Raw genomic sequence first — 25,639 nt, forward strand, 5'->3', positions numbered from 1 at the left:
CTTACAGCTTCCTTCTGTTGACAAAAAAAGTCTCAGTTTGGGGCATGTTTCCAAGTGAGATAAAACCTGTATTGAAGGGCGCCCTCTATGTTCAGTTTAACAAAAATGCATAATGACGAGCCGCTAGCCGTGTACGTACGTATTGGTCAACTACAATAATGCTATGCAAGGAATCAAAAGCAACAAGAAAAGAACTGAAAGAAAAAATAAATTCACAAAAAACACCGCACCATCAATAATATGTGTATTCAAACGAACTATTTACAAGATTTGCTTTCAGTGAAGTTTAGACTCACGGTGCATAGTATATACCATTACCAGCGATAGATTCAATGTCGTTTTCTAAAATACAATTTGGCAGCATTGTTATTGTGAAGTCGACTTCAGTTTCGTCGACCATTAAATCGTGGCTTTCAAAGTTCACAGGAAAGTCAAATACTTGTATTTCAATATTGCAAGTTTATAATGATATTTTTGACATAACTGCTTTAATTAAGTTTACTTGCTTTAGAATTGTATACCACTCAAAATCTAACTGAAAAACCCTTATTTTTCCGATTTTAAGCTGAAAGTTTTCTGATATTAAAGGAAAATACAGTAAATATAAATTCTATCAAAAGAGAGAGAGAGAGAGAGAGAGAGAGAGAGAGAGAGAGCTTGAGAGAGAGAGAGAGCTGTCACTATAAATTTGTATCTAAAACCTTTACTAGTATTTCAACTGATATGACGTATCGCGATATTAGAAACTGTCACTGCGCAGAAATATTACAAATGTACGACTGATGACCTGCCGAAGGACAATTCAGTGTGACGTACATACCTCTTTATCGATTACTCATTACGTAATGCTAGATCCTACATACACCTTCCTCGAGTCTGTGCACACACACTGACGTCACAAGTGTTTATGTTTCGATTCAGTAGCTAGGGGATCAGAAGACATTTTCATTGACCCCTCAGCTGCACAACGAAAGTTACTATAGCGACATACGTAAACACCGGCATAAACACATGTAAATCGGAATATGGTGTCAATTTTACATCATTGATTTTAATCACGGGGCTCTAAATTTAGAAAGCCTTTTGTCAGTCGAGTTGAATAGCAGAATTTCCGACTCAAACGCGGTTGTCGAGTTTCAGGACTGGTGGACCCGAAGAAAGCGGCAAAATGTCGGAAACTGTGAGAGTGGCGGTGCGAGTACGACCTTTCATATCCTTTTCCACGTTGAATTTACGGGTACAGTAGTGGTAAACCAGTCAGTTTTATTACATTGCTTGGTACGTAGATATGGCTGTATGACAGCTACAGTACCTCAAGTTTTTTATTAGGCCTGACTGTGCGATCATTTTGAGTAACGTTACGATAGGAGTGTTGCAGGCCAATGTTTGTATATATTGACTGCGTCGATGACAGCCAGTTGTAACTTAGCCTTGATCATTCAAATTTTACCTGTAGCCTACCAACTATCATGGAAGTACCAACCATGACGTGGTGGTACTTCTTCCATGCTTCTATACTATAGTCCATGCATTAAGATTTATATTGATATGGTTTAAATGTTACAGCTCTATCAAATTTTATGCTTGACATAATGATAATTTCAAGAGTGGCAGTATCACTTCCCCAAATCTCGTCAAAATCGAAGGTCATGAACTTGACCTAGTATAGTGTTTTAGACAGACGAGTTGTATGATCGACCTGTATACATGTATTAGCCGTGTTCTTGAAAGCACTGCTCTCAATTTTTTTTTTACAATTAGCACGACAGAAATTATAACAATACAATAGGAAATCAAGGCAACACTGATTATGAACAAACATCTCAAGTTCAAACAAGTAAAAGAATAATATTACTAGCCTGCATTTGACATTTTTTTTGAGTTTGCTCAAGTTCAAACAAGTAAAAGAATAATATTACTAGCCTGCATTTGACATTTTTTTTGATTTTGCAATAATTGTACTTCTTAATTGTCGTTTCATTCAAAGTAAATGCATCTTGTCGTCCTGTGTTGCTAATTACAAATTATATAACAGGTGACTGCATGTATGTAGTGAAAGTGAACACTGTTGTATGTATTTTTTTAAAACTGAGTTGGCCAATGTTATTTATGTAAATAATTGATTGAATAATTCAATAATATTAGAGAAAGATTAAATCCATAATAAAAATTGGCTTGAGAGCATTTTAAAAATTTATACGTAACATGTTTTGTTGAATGACATAATGACATACCAATAATTTTAATATTATACTGGAAAGCATTTTACTTTTGTGAGTGACTTTTAACAGCCTGAAAGATCCTGGTATTGTTTCTACAAATGTAATTTACTCACCAAAGTACCGTTAAAGTAGTCTTGATGCCAACGTGTTATTGAGTCATATCTCGAACCCCAGTTGGGTAAAGACATCTTCAGATTCAAACCCAATCAATGGGATGTCTCTAGACTAACCAAAGTACACGTAGTCAGTGGTCACATAAACGGACCAACGACTGGACCTTTTAGACTTCACCTTTAAATGTTCTATCTTATTCTATTTGGAGCATTCTTCATTACACAACTATGCCACCTGTGGGTAAACAACAACAACAACAACAACAACAACAACAATAATAACAAGAAGAGTTTTACACTGTCCTCATTTGGCCTCAATGTGGGTGTTTGTGCCTTGGAATCGTTGTTATCTGCCCAGTGCCCTTCTCTTAGTCATGGTGGGCATGCAGAGTACATTTACCATCAGATTTCTGAATGCAAACACTTGTATTAGGGCAGTTTTAATCAACACCTTTGCAGTCATCATCTGGGTAATGTATTTCATATTCTTTGTCAATTGTTTTTGTAAGGTTTGGATACCCTGGTAACAGAGGGTGGAATTGTGGTAAAATTTGTGTACCTTTCATACTACATTGTATTTACAACATTTTGATGGGAAGTACCTGTTAAAATACCTGTGAGATTAATGGAGAACTGAGATAGATTTTCTTTGTCAGTGATTTTACCTACTGACCACTCTGACAAATAGTTGTATACTTAAAGCTGAGCTAGCTGCAAATGAAACTTATTTTGAAACTGGTTTATTAGATATAATGACTTATTCATAATATTGTATACCCTGAACAGTATTGAATCACCTGTGGGTAAATGTATTGGTGTAGCTATGTACATACAATAAATTTAATCAAATTGATTTTTGGGTCTGCACCCAATAATCGATGACCCAATGTACTGTACTATTTCTTGATGCAACCAACCTCCTAATTAACATACAATGTCTAATTATTGGAATTTCATACAGTGAATATATTGCTGGTTGATCGAAAAAATGCTAGTCAAGACTAAGTCTAAAAGCAGTGAAATAAATTAGACTATGTTCTATATTAAGACTTCAAAATGCTGAATTTGATAGTCAATATTTACAATTACTTTTAAAATGTCTAGCTGAATACTTATGTTAAATTTTACCTAGAATTTATAGATATGTCAGCACACCGGTGTCAAAAATGACAATACTTGTATGATTAATATACATGTACATGACTACTAGAGGTGACATGTCAATAACATAATTCAATAATCCATTTTACAAAAAAGGTTATGTTTAGTCACAACCAGAAACTGAATACCTTCTGCTGAGATAATGATATGAAATAGGCCTTTCCAAAATTTGCCATGGTGGCGCCCTACTTCCTGTCTCTGTGTACCTAGGGGGTATACATGGTATACAGGTTACTTAGTTATTAATAGAGCACTGCTGCTTTCTTCAATGTCTGAATAATATGAAAAACATCCCTGATTTACACTTCTACAGAATACCAAGGGACAAAGCTCTTAAGAAATGGTACTATGAGGTGATGATACCCCCAATTTGAGCGAGGGCGCTGTATTCTCAATTTAAAAAAAAAATTTCTTGTCTTGACAAGAGTATCAAGACAAAGAGATTCTTGTAAATGTGATGTCATCACACAAGAGGTTTTCCCATAAACCCTTGCAGGATATCCCTCAAAAAATTGAACACATGTCAAGAACAGTAGAGCTTTATTGCAAAATTGGAGTAAGTTTTAATAAGTTACCATAATACCATTTTATCACATAAAATCATCATAAGGTGAAAACAGTAATCAATACTGCATGTGCTAATGCAGAAATAAATCTATCTGGCCTTTTTTTTCAGTTGATAACTTCTGAACTTTCTACACTATAAAACATTTACTGTAGTATTAGTGTTTATTGCTGTAAATGATTTGCAGTAACTATACTATTTGTGTTAATGAAGGAGATGACTGCTACTGTACATGTACATATAACATGATAATAAATACAAGTTGAACCCATAACCTATCCATGTATATCAATTATGCAAGTTTCTCCCCCAAGATAGTGAAACCTAATAATGGTTGCCCTTCTCAGAGCATTGATAAATATGTTGATTTGGTAATTCAATAGTCTTGTTTCTCCGAGCGGCATCGACATTGTCATTCATTTTCCAAAACGTTGTAATCTGGGTATCTGAAATCTAATGAAACCACCCACACAAAGACGTAAGTACACTTGACTGGCATGTGTTTTACATACGCTGCAGGTAATTTTGGTGTACCCTTACTTATAAATACATGTACTTCTTCATAGGAAAATAAGTTTGACCCTGTCGAACAACGCAGGTTTTCCGTGGATACTCTGCTTTCCTCCTGCTTCAACAACACTAGGGCACTTGGACACTGCTCTTGTGGTGACCATTAAACAGATTTGAAATTTATTCTGACAAACAAGGATTATTATTAATAGTTCAGCAGTGTTGCAGCCAGACGGGGTTTTTGGGTCATTTGACACACATTTTTTGGACCTGACACACAATTTTGGAAGTGATGGATCATAAATGACCCACTCTAAAATTGTATGCGAATATGTTTAGCAACATGACCACGCCTATAGCAACAGCCAAATGATTGCGTATATTGCATAGATAACAACAGGGTTGGATAGGCAACTGCATAATCATTCAGCAAATATCTAGCATGGATCAGTATATGGGTAAATATTTTTAAAACAGTACAGTTGTGCTACAATGCCATTGGCACTTTTCTATAATGTCCCCCAAAAAATTATGATGACCCAGAGAAATGAAAGTCTTTGGGACACAATGTCCCACCCTTCAAAAGGCTGGCTGCAACACTGCAGTTGCTTTCAAAATAATATTCATTTTCTATAGCTCAAAAGTTAACAATGATTTTGAAGAAAGAAACACAACAATGACAGAGACAGAATTAAACTTAGTGTATAGTTTTGACTCTTGTAATGTTTACATGTATATTTTGTAAAACCATCACAAAAGCTGAAACTGTAACTCATTTTATTAAAAAAAAGACAAGATTTCATTGAAAACCACATCTTTTAAATGCTTGTTTTACAGTTCAAAGAGTCACTGATGGTAATAACCAGGTTTTGTTATACGTTTGACCTATTTTTATACTTTGTTCACAAATCAGAATTTCCAGTAAAATTTCAGTAAAATGTAATTATTGAGTGAATGACTAGACTGTAAACAAACATAATTACTGTAATTAATTAACATAATTACTGTAAATAGGACAGAGCTCCGCAGCCTCACAATTGATGGTGGGACATACTGAAGTTATTTTCACAAGTGATGTGGTGTATACATTGCAGTGCGGCTGTATTTTTTGTGAGCAATAGACAGTAAATATGGTTGAACAAAAGTACTGAGAAAATTCAAATATTTGAAGCAATCTGCAGTTTACATAATTTAGGAGTGAATCTTTTTGGATGTATACTATATATATATATATATATATATAGCTTAAGGTGATAGGGATTGATAAAAGAAAGAGAGATCACATGTATCTTTCAACATGATATAGGCTGTTGCTATGGCAACTCCAAACATGAAATCTGTGTTACAAAACAAATAATACAACCAAGTTTAAATATTGTTTTTTTATTTGAAAAATCATATTTTGGATGTTAGTAAATCATTTTCAAGTGTACAAATTTCGTAAATGATTTTTTTTTAGATATTTTTTTTTTGCAAAAAGAGAACATTGCTTGTTAAATACTGTACACCTGAAAACCTTTGCTAATATAAAGATTTTTACTAATTTCACTGGAAAACAAAAAACGCAAAAATAAGTAGTGACTAAAATGCCTTTTTGTACATAAACACAATGTAGCAGTCTGGTAATTAGAGAGTACTGGTCTTTGAGAACTTGCTGAAGACTGTAAAATCGCAAAATTTTGTAGTAATGAAAATATCTAGGATTACAGTATGGTAGTTTAACTATATTTATATTTATTTATTTATTTATTTATTTATTTATTTATTTATTTATTTATTTATTTATTTGTTTATGTTGCGCCAACTTATTTCAGACAGATGTTGTCTCTGCAGGAAATGTAAAGTAAACAGAAGAAATATAAAATAAGAAAGAAGATTCTAGCACTAAGTCACAGCAGATTTATAGCTACATGTAAATTATATCAATGTTATCATAAAGCATATTAATAGTCCACTAAACTACAACTGTACTGGGGCAATATTCAGAACAAATTCAATTACCCATGTCATGACTAAAAGGAAAATAGAAGATATGAATGACATTTATTTTTATGTTTTTAAAAGTCCAATTGACTTTATTTTTTGTTTTTATATCAAAGTAAATATTAAAAAAAATCAAAACCAATCAAGAAATAAAAAAAAATTATAAAAATATAATTGAAAGAACGTCATGTGTCTCATTTTTAGCTGTTTAGTAATGCCCATATCAATATAAATTGTATTATGTCAAAACGTTTCCTTTTGATAGAATTAAGCTCACTATTGACATTTAGTCATTCAGTTTAAGACAGATGTCTGTAAATGTGTATATTGACTTTAGATATAGAGTCTTATTTAAATTCCATTTTCTGTCCTGTGTGTTTTATCGTCATGCATGTTTTATCGTCATGCAACAATTGGTGCAATAATGCTGGGATATTATATTTTAAGTAATTGAATACACACAAGTCGACTGTTATTAAACTTACCGGTAGAATCTATTTAGCAAACATACTGTGAGAGACACAGAGACTGAACAGATGATAAACTACCTTTGAGTCATACATAACATTGAAATAATTGTTGCTTTAAATAATCATAATTGAGAGGAGATTTAATGTTGGTCAGGTTACAGGGCTTTGTTAAACTCTACATAGAGGATAAAGACTGTATGTATGTATGTATGTATGTATGTATGTATGTGTGTGTGTGTGTGTGTGTGTGTGTGTGTGTGTGTGTGTGTGTGTGTGTGTGTGTGTATGTATGTATGTATGTATGTATGTATGTATAATGTATGTATGTATGTATGTATGTGTGTGTATGTATGTGTATGTGTATGTGGGTGTGATAGGTAGGTATGTATGTATGCATGTATGTATGTATGTATGTATGTATGTATGTATGTATGTATGTAGGTACTAGGTATGTATGCATTAATTTCCATTTTTGAATATTTGTTTTACTTAGTCAATTAATTAATTCATAATTTACATATTTATTTGATCTTATCATATTTGATGTATTTGTATTGTCATACTGATAATGTTGAAAGTAAAATCATTTACATTATAGTTTTGTGGAGAAAGTAAACTCAACTGTCTTCATGCATCTAATCATGTGTATGTTAGTTGTGTTGACAAAAAGTACATGAGTACATATCAAATTCATGTTTGATATATCTAATCCAATGAGGTATCTCTTCACTTTCACCATCACAGGTTTTGTTGATTTTATCTGTTTTGTGCATAATTTTATGTTGAGCTGCGATGTTCATGTAGATATATTGAGTTGTTCTGGCTGTGTGCATTACTGGGACAAGCCATTAAAGAAGCAAGTCCACTTGTTATCAAAGAGTACCAATATTTACACATGTGATGATGGGCTCTTACATAACACAAGTAAACAGTGTAGTTCACAGCGTAAGATCATTTCTAAGGAGTGGGTCAATTGAGGCAAACCTTATCTCCGTCTTATATCAGTTGTTATCAATTTATTAGGCTATTATAAGTAACACTACAAACAGCTTTAGAGATGCAAACAACTTTTATGACACCCGTTTTCGTCAGGCAAGCCCGCGGGTTTGTTGCACTTGGACCGTTAATGGCTTGTGAATGTCATGGTTGTCATAATCATGGATATTAAGTTGGAGGTTCATTGCATTTTTAAAATGTATTTCATAACTTTTTTATGCTGATCATGTGATGTACTTGAACACGTAGACATTTTGAGATGTTACATGTATGATCAACTTATAATATTGTCATAATAACTCCAGGTTCTCTTGGAAGTTCTTTGCCTTTCTTACATACATTCCTACTTATCACAGTAGTGAACATTGAGACAGTTACATGTATATCTGCAGTAGATTGTCATAATCACTGGTTTTGTTGTAGGTTCTTTGTATTTTATACGCACATGATTTTGTTAATTCCTTAACTTTTCGTACAATTCTCGTGAGAATGCTCGTAATGCTAAAGTGATTATTGGTATGAATGGCAATACAACCACCATTCAGGATCCACAAGCACCAAATGAAGAACCCAAGAAATTTTCATTTGACTTCAGTTATTGGTCTCACGACAGTTTCAAAGAATCAGCCACTGGCTACTTAGAACCAACCAGCAAGAAATATGCTGATCAGGTATGTGTTTTGCAATAGCTACCCTTGTGGTAAAACATTTTTGGTAATTTTGAACTACTGTGGTTTTTGAACTAAATTAACATTTAGCTGCCACTCAAAATAGATATTTTTAAGAGTTTCTATTTCAGCTAATTTTGAGAATCCTGTGTAATTTCCTGTCTTTGCTAGACTTTCTTTGTACTACTTCTTAGATGACTTTTACTTCTCATCCTTTAGAAAAGAGTCTTTGAAGATCTTGGAAGAGGAATCCTTGACAATGCTTGGCAGGGATACAACTGTTCCCTATTTGCCTATGGACAGACGGGATCTGGAAAATCCTATTCCATTGTTGGATACGGACCAAATAAAGGTATGGAAAACAAAGTGGAGTAATTGAAGGATGTCTAGTTTAGTTTCTAGGTGTTAACATTTTGCGATGAAAAAACCTCTTTCGGTGATTCTGTCAATGGAAATACGCTTGGTACTACCATATGATAATTCAACTCATACCCTTATTCCATGCCCTGTCATTAACATTATTTGTCACTTTTATCATGTGTTTAGGTTACAAATTAAGCTAGGGTACATGTACATAACCTGGAAACTTTTGCTAAAGACTTACCTTTGCTTATTACACTGGAAAACAAACATGCAAAAATAAGTGGTGACTAAAAAAGCCTCTTTGTACATTAACAGTTCACAAGGCTTAGTAATTCATAAATATTTCGTTTTTGACTTAGTTGAAGACTGTAAAATTGTACAATTATCTAGTGGCAAAAACATCTAGATTTGAACCATATATTTTGGGCTCAGTGTTCTTTTATAGTCTTGCCATTGTGGCTGTGCTAAAATCCCTAACCCTAATGTTGCTTGTCTTAATTCTTTTGTCTGGGTTATGAAGTGGGTTTAGGGTATACAATGCATATAGTTTGAGTCAAGGGGTTTACCTTGTCTTGGCAAGAAATTTATGTGACTAGTAGAATACTAAGATTATTAAGAATGTCATGTTAAGTCATTTTTCACTGTGAGTTTTGAACATTTCAGTTTCTTTCCACTTTTTGTTTCAATATCAATCTGTTGATAAGTATTACCTAAGATTATTTGCATACTGTTGACCATATTTGGAATCAACATTATTTGCATACCATTGACCATATTTGGAATCAACATTATTTTTCATCCCATCTAGGTGTCGTACCAATCTTCTGTGAACAAATGTTTATTGGAATAGATAAACAGAAAGCTGAAGGCACCAAAACAGAATTTGAAGTGGCTTTTAGTATGTTAGAAATTTACAATGAACAGGTCCGTGATTTGCTGAATCCAGCGTCCAATAAGAAAGGAGGGTTGAAGGTTCGTCAGCATCCCAAGAAAGGCTTCTATGGTAAGCTACCATCTAGGAATTTCACGTTTTATACTATATGGTTATATCACTAAAGGTAAATGAAAGCACACAGGTTGTACTGAGTGTACATAATTTGAAACATGATCAGAGGAAATTCCATAGACTTGAACAAATCTAAATTCTGTGTACGGTATGATGCTTCTAAGAATTAATGGTCTACAGGATACTGGGGTAGTGAAAAAGACTAGCATAGTCTCAGATCCCTCACTACCATGATACACTTTCAAATTTGTAGCAATTTTTTTTTATATATTGTGTTATTGCAATTCTTAATAATTGCTCACTTTCATTTACAGTGGAGAGTTTACAGACCAAACCTGTTAATAGTTATAAAGACATTGAGAACAGAATGGATGAAGGAACCAGGAACAGAACGGTGGCAGCAACAAATATGAATGCCACAAGCAGGTAATATAGGCTCACACTCTATATGGAACATTCTTACCATAGCAATTTGTGAAAATACAGTAAACTTAAGATGCATAAGGGAACTTTTTTGAAATCTCTGTTGCTATTTAGTGGACTATCTTAAACCTAGTATGTTTGCAATAAACTATACACCTGTTTGGAGTGAAAATCAAACTCTCTTCTTCGTAGAGTGTCTTTGGTCAACGTTTGTTTGTAGAATTGGCAAATCTTGTAGTGAGTACTTTAAATGATATATAATAAAAAACAAAAAGTATAAAAATAGACACCTGTGACGTTGAGGGCGCTGTTCACCCATCAAGGCATAGTTACTTTAGCATAACTAGGCAAATAGTTGTATGTCAAAGAAAACTTTCCATTTCCATTGCAAAGGTCAAAACAATTGCAAATTTGTACCTACAGTTTGGATTTGATTACCATAATACTATTATTTTAATGGTACAGAGGCCTTGTAAAAAAAGTAAATTGAGTTCTATGTGACTAAACATAGATGCCTGATTTTTGAAATAGAAAGAAATTGTCAGTCATCATTTCAGGTACATTGTATTGTGTTTAATTCAGACTCTGGAAGAGGTTATATCTATAATGACACTCATTATTGAAAATATATAAATAGATATCGACTTTTGTACTGTAAATTAGTAAATTATTTATCAAATTTACACTCAGCAGTCCATACAAAGAGAGCCTAGAGACTTGTTGTTGGCGTTGTGAGTTGAGGAAACTCAGTAGAATACAAATCCAGTGATATGTCTTTAGGCTAATACAGAGTGTACTTTTACAGTGAATTTTGGTGTTGATTTAGGACGCAATTGCTTATATTTGACTTCATGCAAGACTTCTTACTTTACCAACATTCAATGTCTTGCAGTCGTGCCCATACAATAGTTGGCATCATATTCACCCAGAAATTCAAAAATGAGGCTGGAGCCGAGACTGCTAAAAGTGCTGTGATCAACCTAGTAGATTTAGCTGGTAGTGAACGTGCCGAGTCTACGGGTGCAACTGGTGACAGACTTAAAGAAGGTGCTGCCATCAATCAGTCTTTGTCCTGTCTTGGAAACGTTATTTCTGCTTTGGCTGATAAAGCTCAGGGTAAAAACGTCAGAGGTAGGTCAAAGGTTAATTCAAGGTTTTGTACATAATTGTAGATTCATGAATTTTCTAATTTTCTCTATGAGCAAGAGACAGTTGTTGGATTGAAAAGATATATGTATAGTTGATTTGATGATACAGACTGTTGTGTTGTTCAGCCCTATCAGGCATCTAAACCACTACAGTGTGGCTAGTCTGTAAGGTACACCGTGAAGGGGTGCCCTCACACATCGGTCAACCCCTAGTGTGAGAGGAGGCCGGTGAGGGCAAAATGTTACGACGTATCTTACAGTCTACAGTGTGGCATGAATGTCACACCTTGCACTTACAGACTAATTTGCTGAGTGGTCAATTGAAATGAAAATTTTATAGGGAAATTAATATTTTGTAGTTGAAGTTGTCAAGCAAGGAAGGAAGGAAGGAAGGAAGGGAGGGTGGAAGGAAGGAAGGAAGGAAGGCCATTTCTTCAAAATCTAATACCATCATGTTGTTTTCTTTCTTTTAGTGCCTTTCCGTGATTCCGTCCTGACTAAACTTCTCAAGAATGCCTTGGGTGGAAACAGTAAAACTATTATGATAGCAGCGTTAAGTCCTGCTGACATCAACTATGAAGAAACTCTGTCCACTCTCAGATATGGTAAGTTTAGCGTGTAGACTGTAAGGTTCATTGTTGAGGGCGCTATTGAGGAAACTTTGGATTATGAGAATCGATGAAAGATTCGTTATTTCAAAATTATAGTCATCAATTATATGGCAAAATGTGTGTGATAAGTTTTTGCATCAGTTGTCAAAAGAATACTTGGATACTTGGCAATACTTGCATCTCTTCTGTGTATTGATGATACTCTGAAGACACTGACAAGTGCCAATTTATTTTTGTGTGACTGATTGGCTGACTGGCTGATTGGCTGACTTGCTGATTGGCTGATTGGCTGACTGGCTGATTGGCTGACTCGCTGATTGGCTGACTGGCTAATTGGTTGACTGGCTGATTGGCTTGGCTGAGTGACTGATGATTATCTGATTGGCTGATTGGCTGACTGTCTGTCATTTATCTTTTCAGCTGATCGTGCCAAACAGATCAAAACTGCAGCTGTTGTTAATGAAGACCCAACAGAGAAGCTAATCAGGGAATTACAGGAAGAAAACGAGAAATTGAAGTTACTAATGACATCTGGTGGCAAGGTATCTTTGAATGACTTAGCAGATGCTGAAGAATCTGCCGGCATGACAGAAGAAGGTACAAAATCCCGATTTCACATTTAATGTTTCAAACCTTTCGATTTGAAACGTAAAGACAACATGTGAATCTATGGTATGAATCCTTTCTCCAGGGATCACATTTTCAGATAAAATAAAGGCAAAAACTGACCAATTTCAGACTGAGATGAGATGTAGAACCCTTTTGATAGCATGTACCTATGGGTATAGCTTTTCAATGGGTGTACCCCTCCCATCCCCATCTTAACTGTTTTATGCATTAAACCTGATAAAATTGCAGAATTTTATTTTAAAAATTGTATCTCGATCATGTTCAATTTGAATCTTCCACTTTTAAGTTGAATGTTAAGGGAAAGTCATGACCTTTGACATGGTTTCATAAACAAAACATTTTTACATCAAATATGTAGACAGTACTTTCAACAATGTTGACTTACTAGGTATAATTTATTGTCTTTTTTTCTCCTACCCCAACTTTTCTCTCTCCCCCACCCACCCACCCACACACACACACAGAAAAGGAAGCTCTAAGGAAAGAGTTAGAGGCTGAGATGCAATCCACTCTAGAAGATAACATGAAAGAGATGGAAGCCATGAAACAGTCATGGGAAGAAAAACTAAGAGAAGCCCAGGTAAGATGTCAGTCTAATTCAGGTACAATCGGAATTGTGTTGGAAATCAGGGATAACTTCATTTGTTTTTTGGGGCTCAAAATTTGAGTCAAAACAGTTAACATCATCATTATATTCATCGTTTATTTTTAAATCAAACTTAACTTACGCTTGCAATATCTTTGACTTGTTCAGACAGGGTTTCATTTTATCACTTTTTATTCATTGGATGAGCAAAGAAAATATTGGAGAATGATATGTCCCATTTCAGTTTCATCCTTCATGCATACCCTGATATATAGGAAACTGTTTTGCAGTTTGTGTGCTATGATCACAAATTATTTGCTTGCATTTTGAATGTGATAGCACCAACCTGGACATGTGAGGTGAACTTGTCACTGCGCCCTCTAGTGGTAGGGTTGCATAGCAGCCAATGGCCACCCCAGTGTTTTCTCATGTTTCATATCCGCTAATTTACATATGAATGTAATTTTTTGATATGTTGAGCATTTCTTTTGTTTAGATGAAATTATGGGATACAGTCCATATCCTATAACTGTGTAGGGAGAATATTGGTGGGCATACTAGCTAACACGAAAGAAATAAGGAATTCTACAATATGTTTTTGTTCGATTTTTGAAAATATTAATGTTTGATATTATTAACAGGCAGCAGCAGCTGCAGCTGACCAAGCCGAAGAATCGAAGAAGAGTGAGAGAAAAACAACACCACATTTGTATAACTTGAATGTCGATCCTCAACTATCAGGAATGATTGTCCATTTATTAAAACCTGGTACTTATAAAGTTGGTAACAACAAGGCAGATCCACCAGCTGATATTGTACTTAGTGGTTTAAGGTAGGTGTTTTAAACATTTTTAATATTTTTGTGTCGGAAAATTTAGTCATTGTTTTCCTACTAAACATCCTGCTAAAAACCCAATATTGTAATTTTATATCGTTGTAAGTTCATATGTATGTCTTTACAGCAATATACACAATGTACTATATACATATTTATTTTGGCGTTTGAAAAATATGGTGCCGTGGAATGGCATTTTAGAACATGTTAGGTACACTTCAAGTTTGTGGATAGTGCTAGGAAAAAATTAAATGCTCCTTGTAAATAACTCATCTGCCCCCTCCCCCTCTCTCCTCCCCATATTTAGTACAACTGCTGTTAGCAATTACCTTTCATACAGCCGAGTACAGAAATGTACAAATAGAAAAGTACAAATGAATGCTAACAGAAAACCCTTCCATTTAATAGTTCATAATGTATATAGAATGATAGTGGAAATTCATCCCACAAACAACAAACTTTAAATTTTGCATGTATTCAGCTGAAATAAATAAATCCAGTGTAGATATAAATATGTTCACAAGATATCTCTATAAGTATATATCTATAAGTTTTATATTGGAAAATCATTGCAAACATGAGTTGTCTCTGAATCTTATATCAAAAATTCATTTATATACTACATTTCAAACTTGAAGAACTTCAAATTTCAGTATAAATTTTCCAGAAAGAAATCCAGACGTCTTGCTCTTGAGTTTATGTGACAAATTTTCTACATAAAACTTGTTTTCTTAAATTTTACACTGTTCAGACTCAAAGCTGTAGTTTTGTTGTGTGGAATTATCATGGCTCTGTGAAATTTTATGTAATCTTTTCCACTACTTCTGGATTTGTGTATGCATACTAAGTAACGTGGATACTATTGTATAAAAGTTTGTATTATTTGATGTACAGGACGTGTAACACTTAGTCATTTTTTTTTCTTTCCTGACAGTGTTCAGAAGGCCCATGCTACTGTCACAACTGAGGGAGATAATTATTTCATTGAAAGAGCAGCATTAGATGCCAAATTACTGGTGAATGGAGAACCAGTCACTGCCAAGGAGAAACTTGAACATAATGACAGGTAACAGCCAAAATTATGTGGATTTTAGAATGAATTCGGATCAACGATTCACAGTTTTATGGTTCAAAAATCATAAAAATTCTGAAAAGGGACAATATTCTTGAGCGCTCTGAGATTTTATTTAAGCATTATCAGGGGTTCACTAAGTATGTTACTAGCAGCTCTGGCAGTAAAATTCAAATAAACATTGCCAAAAATTAAATGTGACTGGTAAATCAGGTATAGAAACAAAACCAAAACAAGGTACAAACGTGGGTAGAAAACAAAAACAACAAGCTAAGCACTGAAATTTGACAAATTTATGGGTTGCTATTAGTTCATACAACACTTTTTCATGTCTTGTTCTAACTTTGTTTCTTACTTTGACAGGGTCATGTTTGGAACCAGTCATTTGTATGTCTTCGTTCACCCAAAACAACAACAGGCCAACCCCGCTGCTTACCCTAAAGTTGTCACCTATGAAATGGCCCAGGAAGAAATAGCCAAGAATAGTGGTTTTGATATGAATACAGATAAGAAATCAAGTGGTAAGATTTCCCAATGGACCTTTCTGTAAATATCGCCCTCCAGTGTCACAGTAGGGTAGTAGAATAGTGGTTTGATATGAATTCAAATAAGAAATCATGTGATAAGATTTCTCAATGGACCTCCCATAAATATCACATATAAAATAATTACGTTATTTTCCAATATTTTTCTTCATTCAGCCAGAAAATACTCATGACCTACGGGTTGTCACGAAGAAAACTATTGTGGAATAACATCCAAATGCTTTCAATTTCAGAGGATCTGCTGTTACAAGAAGATTTGGTTGATATGTTACCAGCTGTGGAGGAAGCTAATGCTATTAGTGAAGAGTTAGACAAGAAAATCACATTTGAAATTGTGGTCATATCACCTAAGGCTCGGGGTCTTGCCTCGGGTAGGACAGAGGTAAGAGAAATTTCTGTAATAGGGTTGTCGATGGCCGAGTGGTTAAACCACTTGCCTCTTACCACTGCAGTTGGGGTTTGAACCTATTCAGGGTTTGATTATATTTACCACCAAGTAAGAAGAATATCGTTCAGTTTGACTACCAAACAACGCAGGTTTTCCCCGGGTACTCTGTTTTTGCTCCTGCATTATCACTGAACCCATGAGGGATGGCCCTCACTGGACTTCTTGGGAGACAAATGTTTATATAATTAAAGAACTATCCAGTAGCAACAAAGATTATTAATACAAAGCATAATTGCTAATAATGGCCGATGTCTTGCACAATACAATGGTATCATCTGTACAATTAATGTTTAGCAAAGTTCCATGTGTAATAAATTTAAAATAATTTAAAAGATTTCATCAAATTGATTTAGATATTTTCTTGATATATATTTAAAGTGAAATGCAACATAAAATATGTTGTATTAAAGTGGCCGTATTGGGTATTTATTTTGGCTTTTTAATTTAAACTAATTTTATCATGGCTTCCTACTTGAAAAATCAATGTGAAACATCATTGACCAAGTCTGTGTTTGTAACTCAGTACATTGCAAAAATGTGTAGAAATTTTGTTATTGTACGTACAGTGACAAAGATTTTACACATTTATTAATCTTCTGCAATTTATTGAGTTACAAACACAGACTTGGTCAGTGTTGTTTCACATTGATCTTTCAAGTAGGAAACCATGATAAAATTAGTTTATAAATAAAAAAATCCAAAATAAATACCCAATCCTCGTCCATATGACCACTTTAATGAAATGACCATTTCTGAGGCACTTGATGCCTACAATGTAAGAGGTATGAAAACCTTTTCTACAGTAGCTAGCTATTACAAAGATCAATGTAAAAGTAAATATTGTGATTTAAATGTTGCAAATTGGGAAAAGAGTAACATATGAAGAAAAGAAGAAAACGTATTCTAGTGTAGGTGAGGCAGTTAGTCAGTTATTAAACTTCTCAAAAAATCCTGGTTTCCATAGTCTTATAAAAACTTTATATTCAAAGATTGGATTTATTAATCTGAATGTACATGACTGGTTGATTTGCTAGGTTTGTGTGAAGATGCGTAATATGGAAAATGGCTTGGAGTTCATCTGGCCAAGAGATAAATTCTTCAGAAGAAAATACATGATGCAAGAAATGTACCAAAATTATCAGGAAGGTGAAGATTGGCAGTTGCCTGATGTAAGTATGAAAGCTTTGCTGTCATTGGGTATTATGTACTGATGGTAACTATATTCTGATTGGATAAGATATGTAGATATAAGATATATATTCTCTGTACTGCTGTGTGCATGTGTTCTTGTGTTATGTGCGCATGTGTGTTTCTATGGTATGTATGTGTGTGTATGTGTGTTTGTTTGTGTGTGCATGTACCGGTATGTGTGTATGCGGTACGTATGCGAGTGTGTTTGCATGTGTGCATGTGTATGTATGTATGTATGTATGTATGTATGTATGAATGGTGATATGACTATACCGATACGATAGTAATAATCCAAGACTGTGGGGCTCATTCATTTGAGTCTTAAAAAATGTTGGTGATTTGAAAAATATCAAACATTTGATTTACAAATAAAACATACAGCTGCCCTAATCTAAAATATTCATCTTGTAACTTATATTTACAGGAGAAAGATCCATTTACAGAACCAGCAGAACTTGAAGTGCAGATAGGTAGTTGTAATGTGTATTTACAAAGTTTAGCTTACCTGGTAAGTAACTTATAGGCAATTTGATATACATATGACATTGTTGGCAAATAATGTGTAAAGGAGACATAGGAAGTGAAGGCAGAAAAAACAAAATAATTCAGACCTCAATAATGGAATATAAAAATTGACAATTATCTCATTTTTTACTGAAGAGTTTTTTAGAATCATGTTATGAGATGAATAGAACTTCTCATGCAATTTCTACTGAGTTTAATCTTTAGAAAATGCATAGTGATTGTATAGGTTGGTTATGGACATCTTTTATCAGTCGCTAAATTTGATTCCAATTCTAGACTATACCTTCTGAGTTATAGTGATTTGTCAGCCAAACATTTTGGTCCATCATTAACCCCAACACACTGTTATAACCAGAATAATATAACAAACTGCATAACTGCAACTGGAACATGGTTTGAAACTATTTTGTTAGAAATGGTGACTTAATTATTCGTAATATTGTACATCCTGAACAATATGGAATCACCTGTGGGTATTTGTGTAACTGTACACATAGTATGGTAAAATAATTCAATCAAAACAATTGTTGGGTCTGCACCCAAAAATCAGCGCACCAACGTGATAATGATTTCAACCTGTTACAGTAATACATATGGATAAAATTGACCTTATTAACATATACAATGTCTAATTATTGGTATTTTAACAATTTTCAGTAAATATATATTGTTTGTCTGATTGAATAAATAATACTGCAGTTACAGCTTGTGCAGGTTTTAACCGTGAAATCTGATATCATTGTTTTGCCATAGATTGACTTGAAAGAGAGTATGGAAATCACGGACTACAAAGGGAAAGAGCTGGGTATTTTAGAAGTAGAGGCTGCCCCATTAAATGCTAAAGGCAAGGAGATTACAGACGCTGATGATGTCTTTGTAGAGGATCCCAAAGACCTTGTTGGTGGCAATGTTAGCTTTATTTTGAAACTTCATGCTGCTAGAGGATTACCTAGCAAATACACAGTAAGTACTTTAAGGGATAATCGCACAATGTCACACAAGCTCAATAAGCAAACTTGGTTCGTTTAGGGGTCTGGTGTCAATGTGATTGCTGATCTTCATTTTCACACTTCTAACCAAGTTTCGAAAACTTTCACGTCTTCAATGATAAAAGCTTCTGTATTTACTATTGCAATGTTGATAAGTTTATAAAAGTGTTAATACTTCTACTGTGAGATACAATGCTAGGTTTACGGTACTGTTTTGATGTGTTTACCATCATCTCAGTAAACAGGTTCATAAGGTTGGAACTTCATGTTTACCATCATGTTTTTACATCGCATCGATTGTAGTAGTGTGACCGCTTCAATTTTTATCATGGTTTACATCGTATGTAAACGTGTGATGTCACACTTGTGAACGTTTGTTTATGGGAGGTAGTTTAATGCTATTGAAACAGTGATGTAAACATGATGTCATTACCATGTCCTCACATGACTTGCTGTAAAACTGGAGGTGTAGGTTGTAGTAAATTGAACGAAGTAACCAATTACTATCACCTGTCACTGTGTGATGGATTACTACTGACATGTGCTGTTCACCCTTTCACAAACAGACGATTATGTTCTTTTGACTATACGTGGAGAGCGAGATTGTGGAAAATCAAGCCAAACGAACAGCAACTAGACTACAATACATTGGTCTCTTTCAGCCATATTCCGATCTTAACAGCTTTCCGTATTTCTCACCATCAGGATGTGTATTGCAAGTATTCCTTTTATCTGGACACTGAGGCAACTGAAACCAAGAAAATTGGTGGTACATCCAACCCCGAATTTGGACACAAGAAAACCTTCAAATACAACCCAGCGACTTCTCAACTGGTCAATTATTTGGCCAACAGTATCCTGATGGTTCAGGTTTGGGGAAAACAGAAAGTGGCTGGAGGTAAAACAGGGAAAAAGACAACTAAGGAAATGATGATGTCACGTGCATTGGCACAGGGGTCTGGAATTGCTGGCAATGCTGGTGAAAAGGTGAGTAGGAAAGGTGGAATGTTGGAATACTACCAAGAGTATGAATTTGCTATGTAAATGTACTCATCGCCTTTATAATGATAGCAACATATCTGCATTCTTTGTTTAGTTCAAGGGGAATGCCATTCTAGGAAATACATGTATTTTCATAACTTTGGGTTCTGGAGAGTCATTCCATGATTTTCACCTGACTTACTCATTTTACTCATTTGCCAAGAAACACCAAATTGAAACTGTATTTTACCTCTATTGTATTCACACTGATCCACCATTGCATCATGGGACTTAGTAAATATACATATTTTTTAGGTGCGCACTGCATGATGGAATATTCATGACTCCTATCATGAATATTCAGTGTGCATCTAATAAATATGTATGTCTGCTAATAAGTCCCATGATGCAATGCTGGACCAGTATGAGAACAAGAGAGGTGAAATAGAGTTTTAATTTGATGTTTCTTGGCAATAGAATAAAATTTATGTGATGTGAAAATCATGAAGTGACTCTCCAGAACCCAAAGTATATGAAAATCTATTTCCTGGAGTGGCATTCCCCTTTCAATATGTAGTTACATTTCTGATAGTAAGTAAACCACTTCTTTCTGTTGAGGCCCTTGTACAAACAAACAAACAAACAAACAAAATTAAAAAAGTCAAAAATAATAATAATTTACAGAAATGCTAAATGGCCGCAAATACAGAGAGAACATAATTAAACTTGAAAGAGTTAACAAGGGAGACACAATGGGAATTCTATAGCATAATACATCATTTTACTAAGTGTAGTAATTCACTTTATAATTACATTGAAGGAAATGAAGTCATTATTGTAAACTATTTTCATTGTGAAAATTGTTAGAAGATGCTAAGTGTTATCTGAAAAAAAGAAGTGAAAATTATTTTCATAACGATAAATTCTTGAAAAATTACTACAGCATCCCAGTTTGTTATTTTTATTTTGTATCCAAGTCTTGCATGTGAAAGCAGTGTGTCATGTCAAATGTTCTTTTGGCCTCTATCTGCAATGTTATTGTTATTATCTCTACATTTGATGTATTTTATTGAGATGTGTGACCCTTTTCACTTTCCAATATTTTGTCATTGTCTTTTTTGTTCTTGTGTAAATTGAAAGGAAAGCTAATAAACATACAAAGGTATAAAAAGTGTTGTAACATTTTCTAATAAATTTTACCTATTACCTACAGACTGTGGATACCAATAGAACATTCTACATTTTCCAACTTGCAACACTTAAGAAAAGACAAGAGAGGCTGGAAGGAAAAATTGTAAGTAGACAATAATTTATCCTGTTTTTTTTTTCTAAATGAATTTATACTTTACTCAGCATGTGTTATTCATTTTCAGTCTTGCCTGCACTTTCTAGTTGATGTCTACTTTGTTGTTGATAAGTTGTTGTTACAGGATTGAGAAGTGGTCATGTATATGGTACAGCATTGTTTGGTGGAATTTCTCCCCACAACTTCCCCATGTTGATGTTAACAAGAGAATTGCACACCTAAAGTTAACTCTGTAACAATTCCAGTCTTATCACCAAGTCAGGCTGGATCAGTCCAGTTTAAACCAGTTCAGACCACTTTCTCCCAGTTTCACATGCTGGCATATCAACATTGAAAAAACACTGAGAAATGCACTTACACTATATCTGTGATAATGTCAGTGTTAGCACTAAGTCAGGCTGAATCAGTCCAGATTAAACTAGTTCAGACCAGTTTTCCCCACAATTTCACATGCTGGCATATCAACATTGAAAAAAACAGACAAATGCATGTACACTATAGTATAAGCTTTGTGATAATGTCAGTGTTATTAGTACCAAGTGAGGCTGGATCAGTCCAGTTTAAACCAGTCCATACCTGTTCTCACAATTCCACATGCTAGTATATCAACTTCGAAAAAACACTGAGAAATGTGCACCTACAGTAATTCTGTAATTTTAGCATCAATTTAGGCTTGATCAGTCCAGAATAATCCAGTTCACACCAGATCAGATTTTTTACAATACAAATATTTATATTATGCTTTCAAGCAATCAGGATTTCAGAACAATACATGTGAATAATATTGTGCGTCTCACATTTCTATAAGATCCTGAAGAATTCTGTTGTTCATTCTTTACATTTATCCTGGGTTTTTTTTCGTGGTTTTTTTTTTACACAGAATCAATTCAAGAATATGGTAGCTGAGGCTGAAAGATGTAACAAAGCCAGAATACACACCCAGATTGTACAACAAGTATTAAATGCTCAACATCCAAAGATTGCTGAAGCAGCCATTAAAAAGATTAGCAAAGATGACGGGGCAGGAGATCTTAGTAAGTACTGGTACCTTACTATCTATATGTTTAGTCTTTGTACACACACACACACACACACACACACACACACACACACACACACACACACACACACACACACACACACACCTTGCAATATTCATAACTTTGGTTTCAGATTTTTGGTAGTTTGAAAACAGCAAGTTACCTTATATTGAAAAATATGATTTAGTATTAGTGTGAATGTATTATATTGTCAGAAAAACAGCAGAAATTACATTCAATTAAATCACGGACACAGACACACACAGACACAGACACACATGTACACATGCACACACACAGCACACACATGTTCCCAGGCCAACAGACACAAACATATACATAAATTAGTCAGCGAAATCATAGATCTTGCTCTTCTGATTTCTCTATTAAATGTATATTTCTTTGTTATTTTTCTCAGGGGATACAACACCCCCATCACCACTGTCACTGTCATCTGTTTCTAGTCTATCAACTATCATGTCCTTACCATCTCTAAACATCACATCCTCCATAGACATCTTTAGAATCAAACAAATCATAGACTCAACTATAGCTGAGAAAGAGGGAAAGGCTAACAAGTCACATGACAAAGGTCAAACTATAGAGTCAGGTGACAAGAAAGGTCAACCATCTCAAGTAGTAGAGGATGCACAGAGTAGGGTTGTAGGTAGTCAGGAGAGTAAGACAGCTAAATCAGTGAGTCAGAAAAGTGAGTCAGCTAAACCAGTGAGTCAGGAAACTGAGTCAACTAAACCAGTCAATCAGCAAGGTTTTGAGAGTCAGGGAGGTACTACACATAGTGAACAAGTTTTGAAGAGTCACAGAGGTTTAATAGAAGGTGGTCATCATAGGGGACATGCTTCACAAATGAGGAAACAGTCACACCATCCACAGGTTGCTTCACAAATGAGGAAACAGTCACACCATCCACAGATAGGTAATATAGACTAGATAGATAGATAAACATAGACAGACAGATAGACATACAGACAGACTAATAGACAGTCAGTCAGTCACTCACTCACTCACTCACTCACTCAATTAGTCAGTCAGTCAGTCAGTCAGTCACTCACTCACTCACTCACTCACTCACTCACTCAATTAGTCAGTCAGTCACTCACTCACTCACTCACTCACTCACTCACTCACTCACTCACTCACTCACTCAATTAGTCAGTCACTCACTTACTCAGTCAATTAGTCAGTCAGTCAGTCAGTCAGTCAGTCAGTCAGTCAGTCAGTCAATTAGTCAGTTAGATTAATTAGTTAACCAAAACCAAACACCACATCTCTATACAGGCAAAATAGTATGAGTAATTTACTCATGAAATTAGATCACAAGAAATGTACATAAACAAACTCCAACAAGTGTAGAAATAATTAATAATTGGTATTATACTCTATTTCAGGTTCAGATGCCCCACCCAAGTCAGCAGCATGTACCATCATGTGAAACCACCATGGAACCACCAAAGACAGTATATCCCCGGCCAGATATCCAAATAAAAGTCAGAAACATTCATTTTATACTTCTTCAGTTATGTAAATAAGATTAATCCTGAACCATTTACTAAATCACATTATTGATTTTGTTTTGAAATATGAAATTGTTAACTTGAATGTGCCATGTGTAAAAAAAAAAGCAATACTTGTTATCAGTTTTGTAGTGTTATGTAGTTGAATACAGTTTGACACAAAATTGTGCTGTGATAATTTTGTCACTAATTTTATACCATTATTGAGTTTTTAATCCCAAATTGGATATTGATTGAATTAGAAAGTATTAAAACCGTCCTCAGATTATCAATTTTTAAGATTTAAAGTGAGTGATTAGTGTTGGATCGTTTTTGTGAAATATGAATATCAAATTTTATATGAAAATATTACTATCACCCAATCAACCAAACAACCAACAAACTGACCACCTGATGACCAGGCAAGTGATCGAGCGAGCGAGCAACCAATGAACCACTTGACTGAATGACTGACCAACCAACCATCCAAAAAACCAACCATCCAAAAAACTGATCATTGCAACAATCAACCAACTGACAGACCAACTCACCGACTAACTGACCAACCAATTGGCCAACAACCAGTCATCCAGCAGCCAGCCAGCCAGCCAGCCAACCAACCAAACCAAACCAACCAACCAACCAACCAACCAACCATTAGATTAAAATTTGAACTTTACCTCTACTACCAATTGCTGTGGATACAGAAACCATTCAGTGACACACTCACATGTTCTTCCTATAAAGAAATGTTACCTCCTATTTGATTGGCTAATCAGTTATTGAATTAAATCAGAGTATGAGGGTAGCCAGCCAACCAGTTACTCTGTTAGATCACACAACTGATCTAGTATTACACTGAGGTCTAAGCTCCTTCTTTATTGGCTAATCAGTGAAAATAGTAGTCATGGTGATGAAAGAATAACTGGAAAGTGCATCCAGCAAAGAATACAGACTGGAACACCTAAGAAGACAAACTCTGGTATGAAAGGTTGATTGACACGAGAACTTTTTGTATAAAGATAAAAAATATTGAATCACAGTAGACTAGAACATTCTGGTCAATACAAATACAACTATGGAAAACACAGTATCGGCAAACTAACTAGACACAAATTAAAACTACTCTATCGTATATGGTAGATTACACAAGTGAATGATAGCAGTGCCTTGGTTATGTCGATATAAATGTTGTAATCAAGATATTGTAAACCCTATATGAGGCTAAATGTGTGGCCACTTGAGATAAACTTGCTATCATAGACACCACCCTACTATGAGTGTAATTAAATCAATGTCAATTGGTAGCCAACATGTTGCAATTAGCTTTGACGATAGTTCATTTTCCATAGTCGTACTACGAATACAAAGTGCAATATGGCATATTAAGGCTGATATCAACAAACACAGTATTTAGGTGTAAATATATAACATGTACAAATATATTTGTATGTACTTTCTGAACCATTCCACCCCTATTTAGCTCCCAAATAAACTTACTAACCCTTGTAAACAATAGGCAGATACTAAATACCCATGGAACATGGGGGTGGAAAGGTTGTACCTCAATTTCAAACTTCTGTGTGTTTTAAAATAAACTATCTGTATTGATATTTTCTATGACAGGGTAAACAAATCTTTCTATCTTTCTATTTTGCTATATTAATCTATTCATGGTTACATCTTTTCTCTGTATTATCATATATGTAGATGTTAATAGTCATTGAATTTGTATATT

At 34.6% G+C, this 25,639-nt stretch overlaps 1 protein-coding gene across 1 annotated transcript; it reads left to right on the plus strand.

Annotated features, from left to right (window-relative positions):
* The first annotated feature begins 974 nt into the window (after positions 1-974).
* LOC144447339 (kinesin-like protein KIF28) lies at positions 975-25,639 on the plus strand. Its single transcript, XM_078137307.1, has 20 exons — positions 975-1,209; positions 8,496-8,691; positions 8,908-9,040; positions 9,860-10,054; positions 10,372-10,483; positions 11,373-11,611; positions 12,102-12,233; positions 12,660-12,836; positions 13,334-13,449; positions 14,097-14,287; positions 15,225-15,356; positions 15,726-15,883; positions 16,141-16,289; positions 17,390-17,524; positions 17,971-18,054; positions 18,825-19,034; positions 19,766-20,047; positions 21,255-21,335; positions 22,228-22,381; positions 23,797-25,639. Exons 1-20 carry the CDS (start codon positions 1,169-1,171, stop codon positions 23,838-23,840), a joined length of 2,961 nt encoding a protein of 986 aa, XP_077993433.1. The 5' UTR covers positions 975-1,168; the 3' UTR covers positions 23,841-25,639.

Source organism: Glandiceps talaboti, chromosome 16, assembly GCF_964340395.1.
Source record: "Glandiceps talaboti chromosome 16, keGlaTala1.1, whole genome shotgun sequence".
Classification (NCBI taxonomy): Eukaryota; Metazoa; Hemichordata; class Enteropneusta; family Spengelidae; genus Glandiceps; species Glandiceps talaboti.

Bases quoted from the DNA above. Each gene is read 5' to 3' on its own strand.
- LOC144447339 (XM_078137307.1), top strand. From the start codon at position 1,169: ATGTCGGAAACTGTGAGAGTGGCGGTGCGAGTACGACCTTT. The intron at 1,210-8,495 runs CATATCCTTTTC...TAACTTTTCGTA, and splicing joins GCGGTGCGAGTACGACCTTT to CAATTCTCGTGAGAATGCTC. The intron at 14,288-15,224 runs GTAGGTGTTTTA...CTTTCCTGACAG, and splicing joins ATTGTACTTAGTGGTTTAAG to TGTTCAGAAGGCCCATGCTA.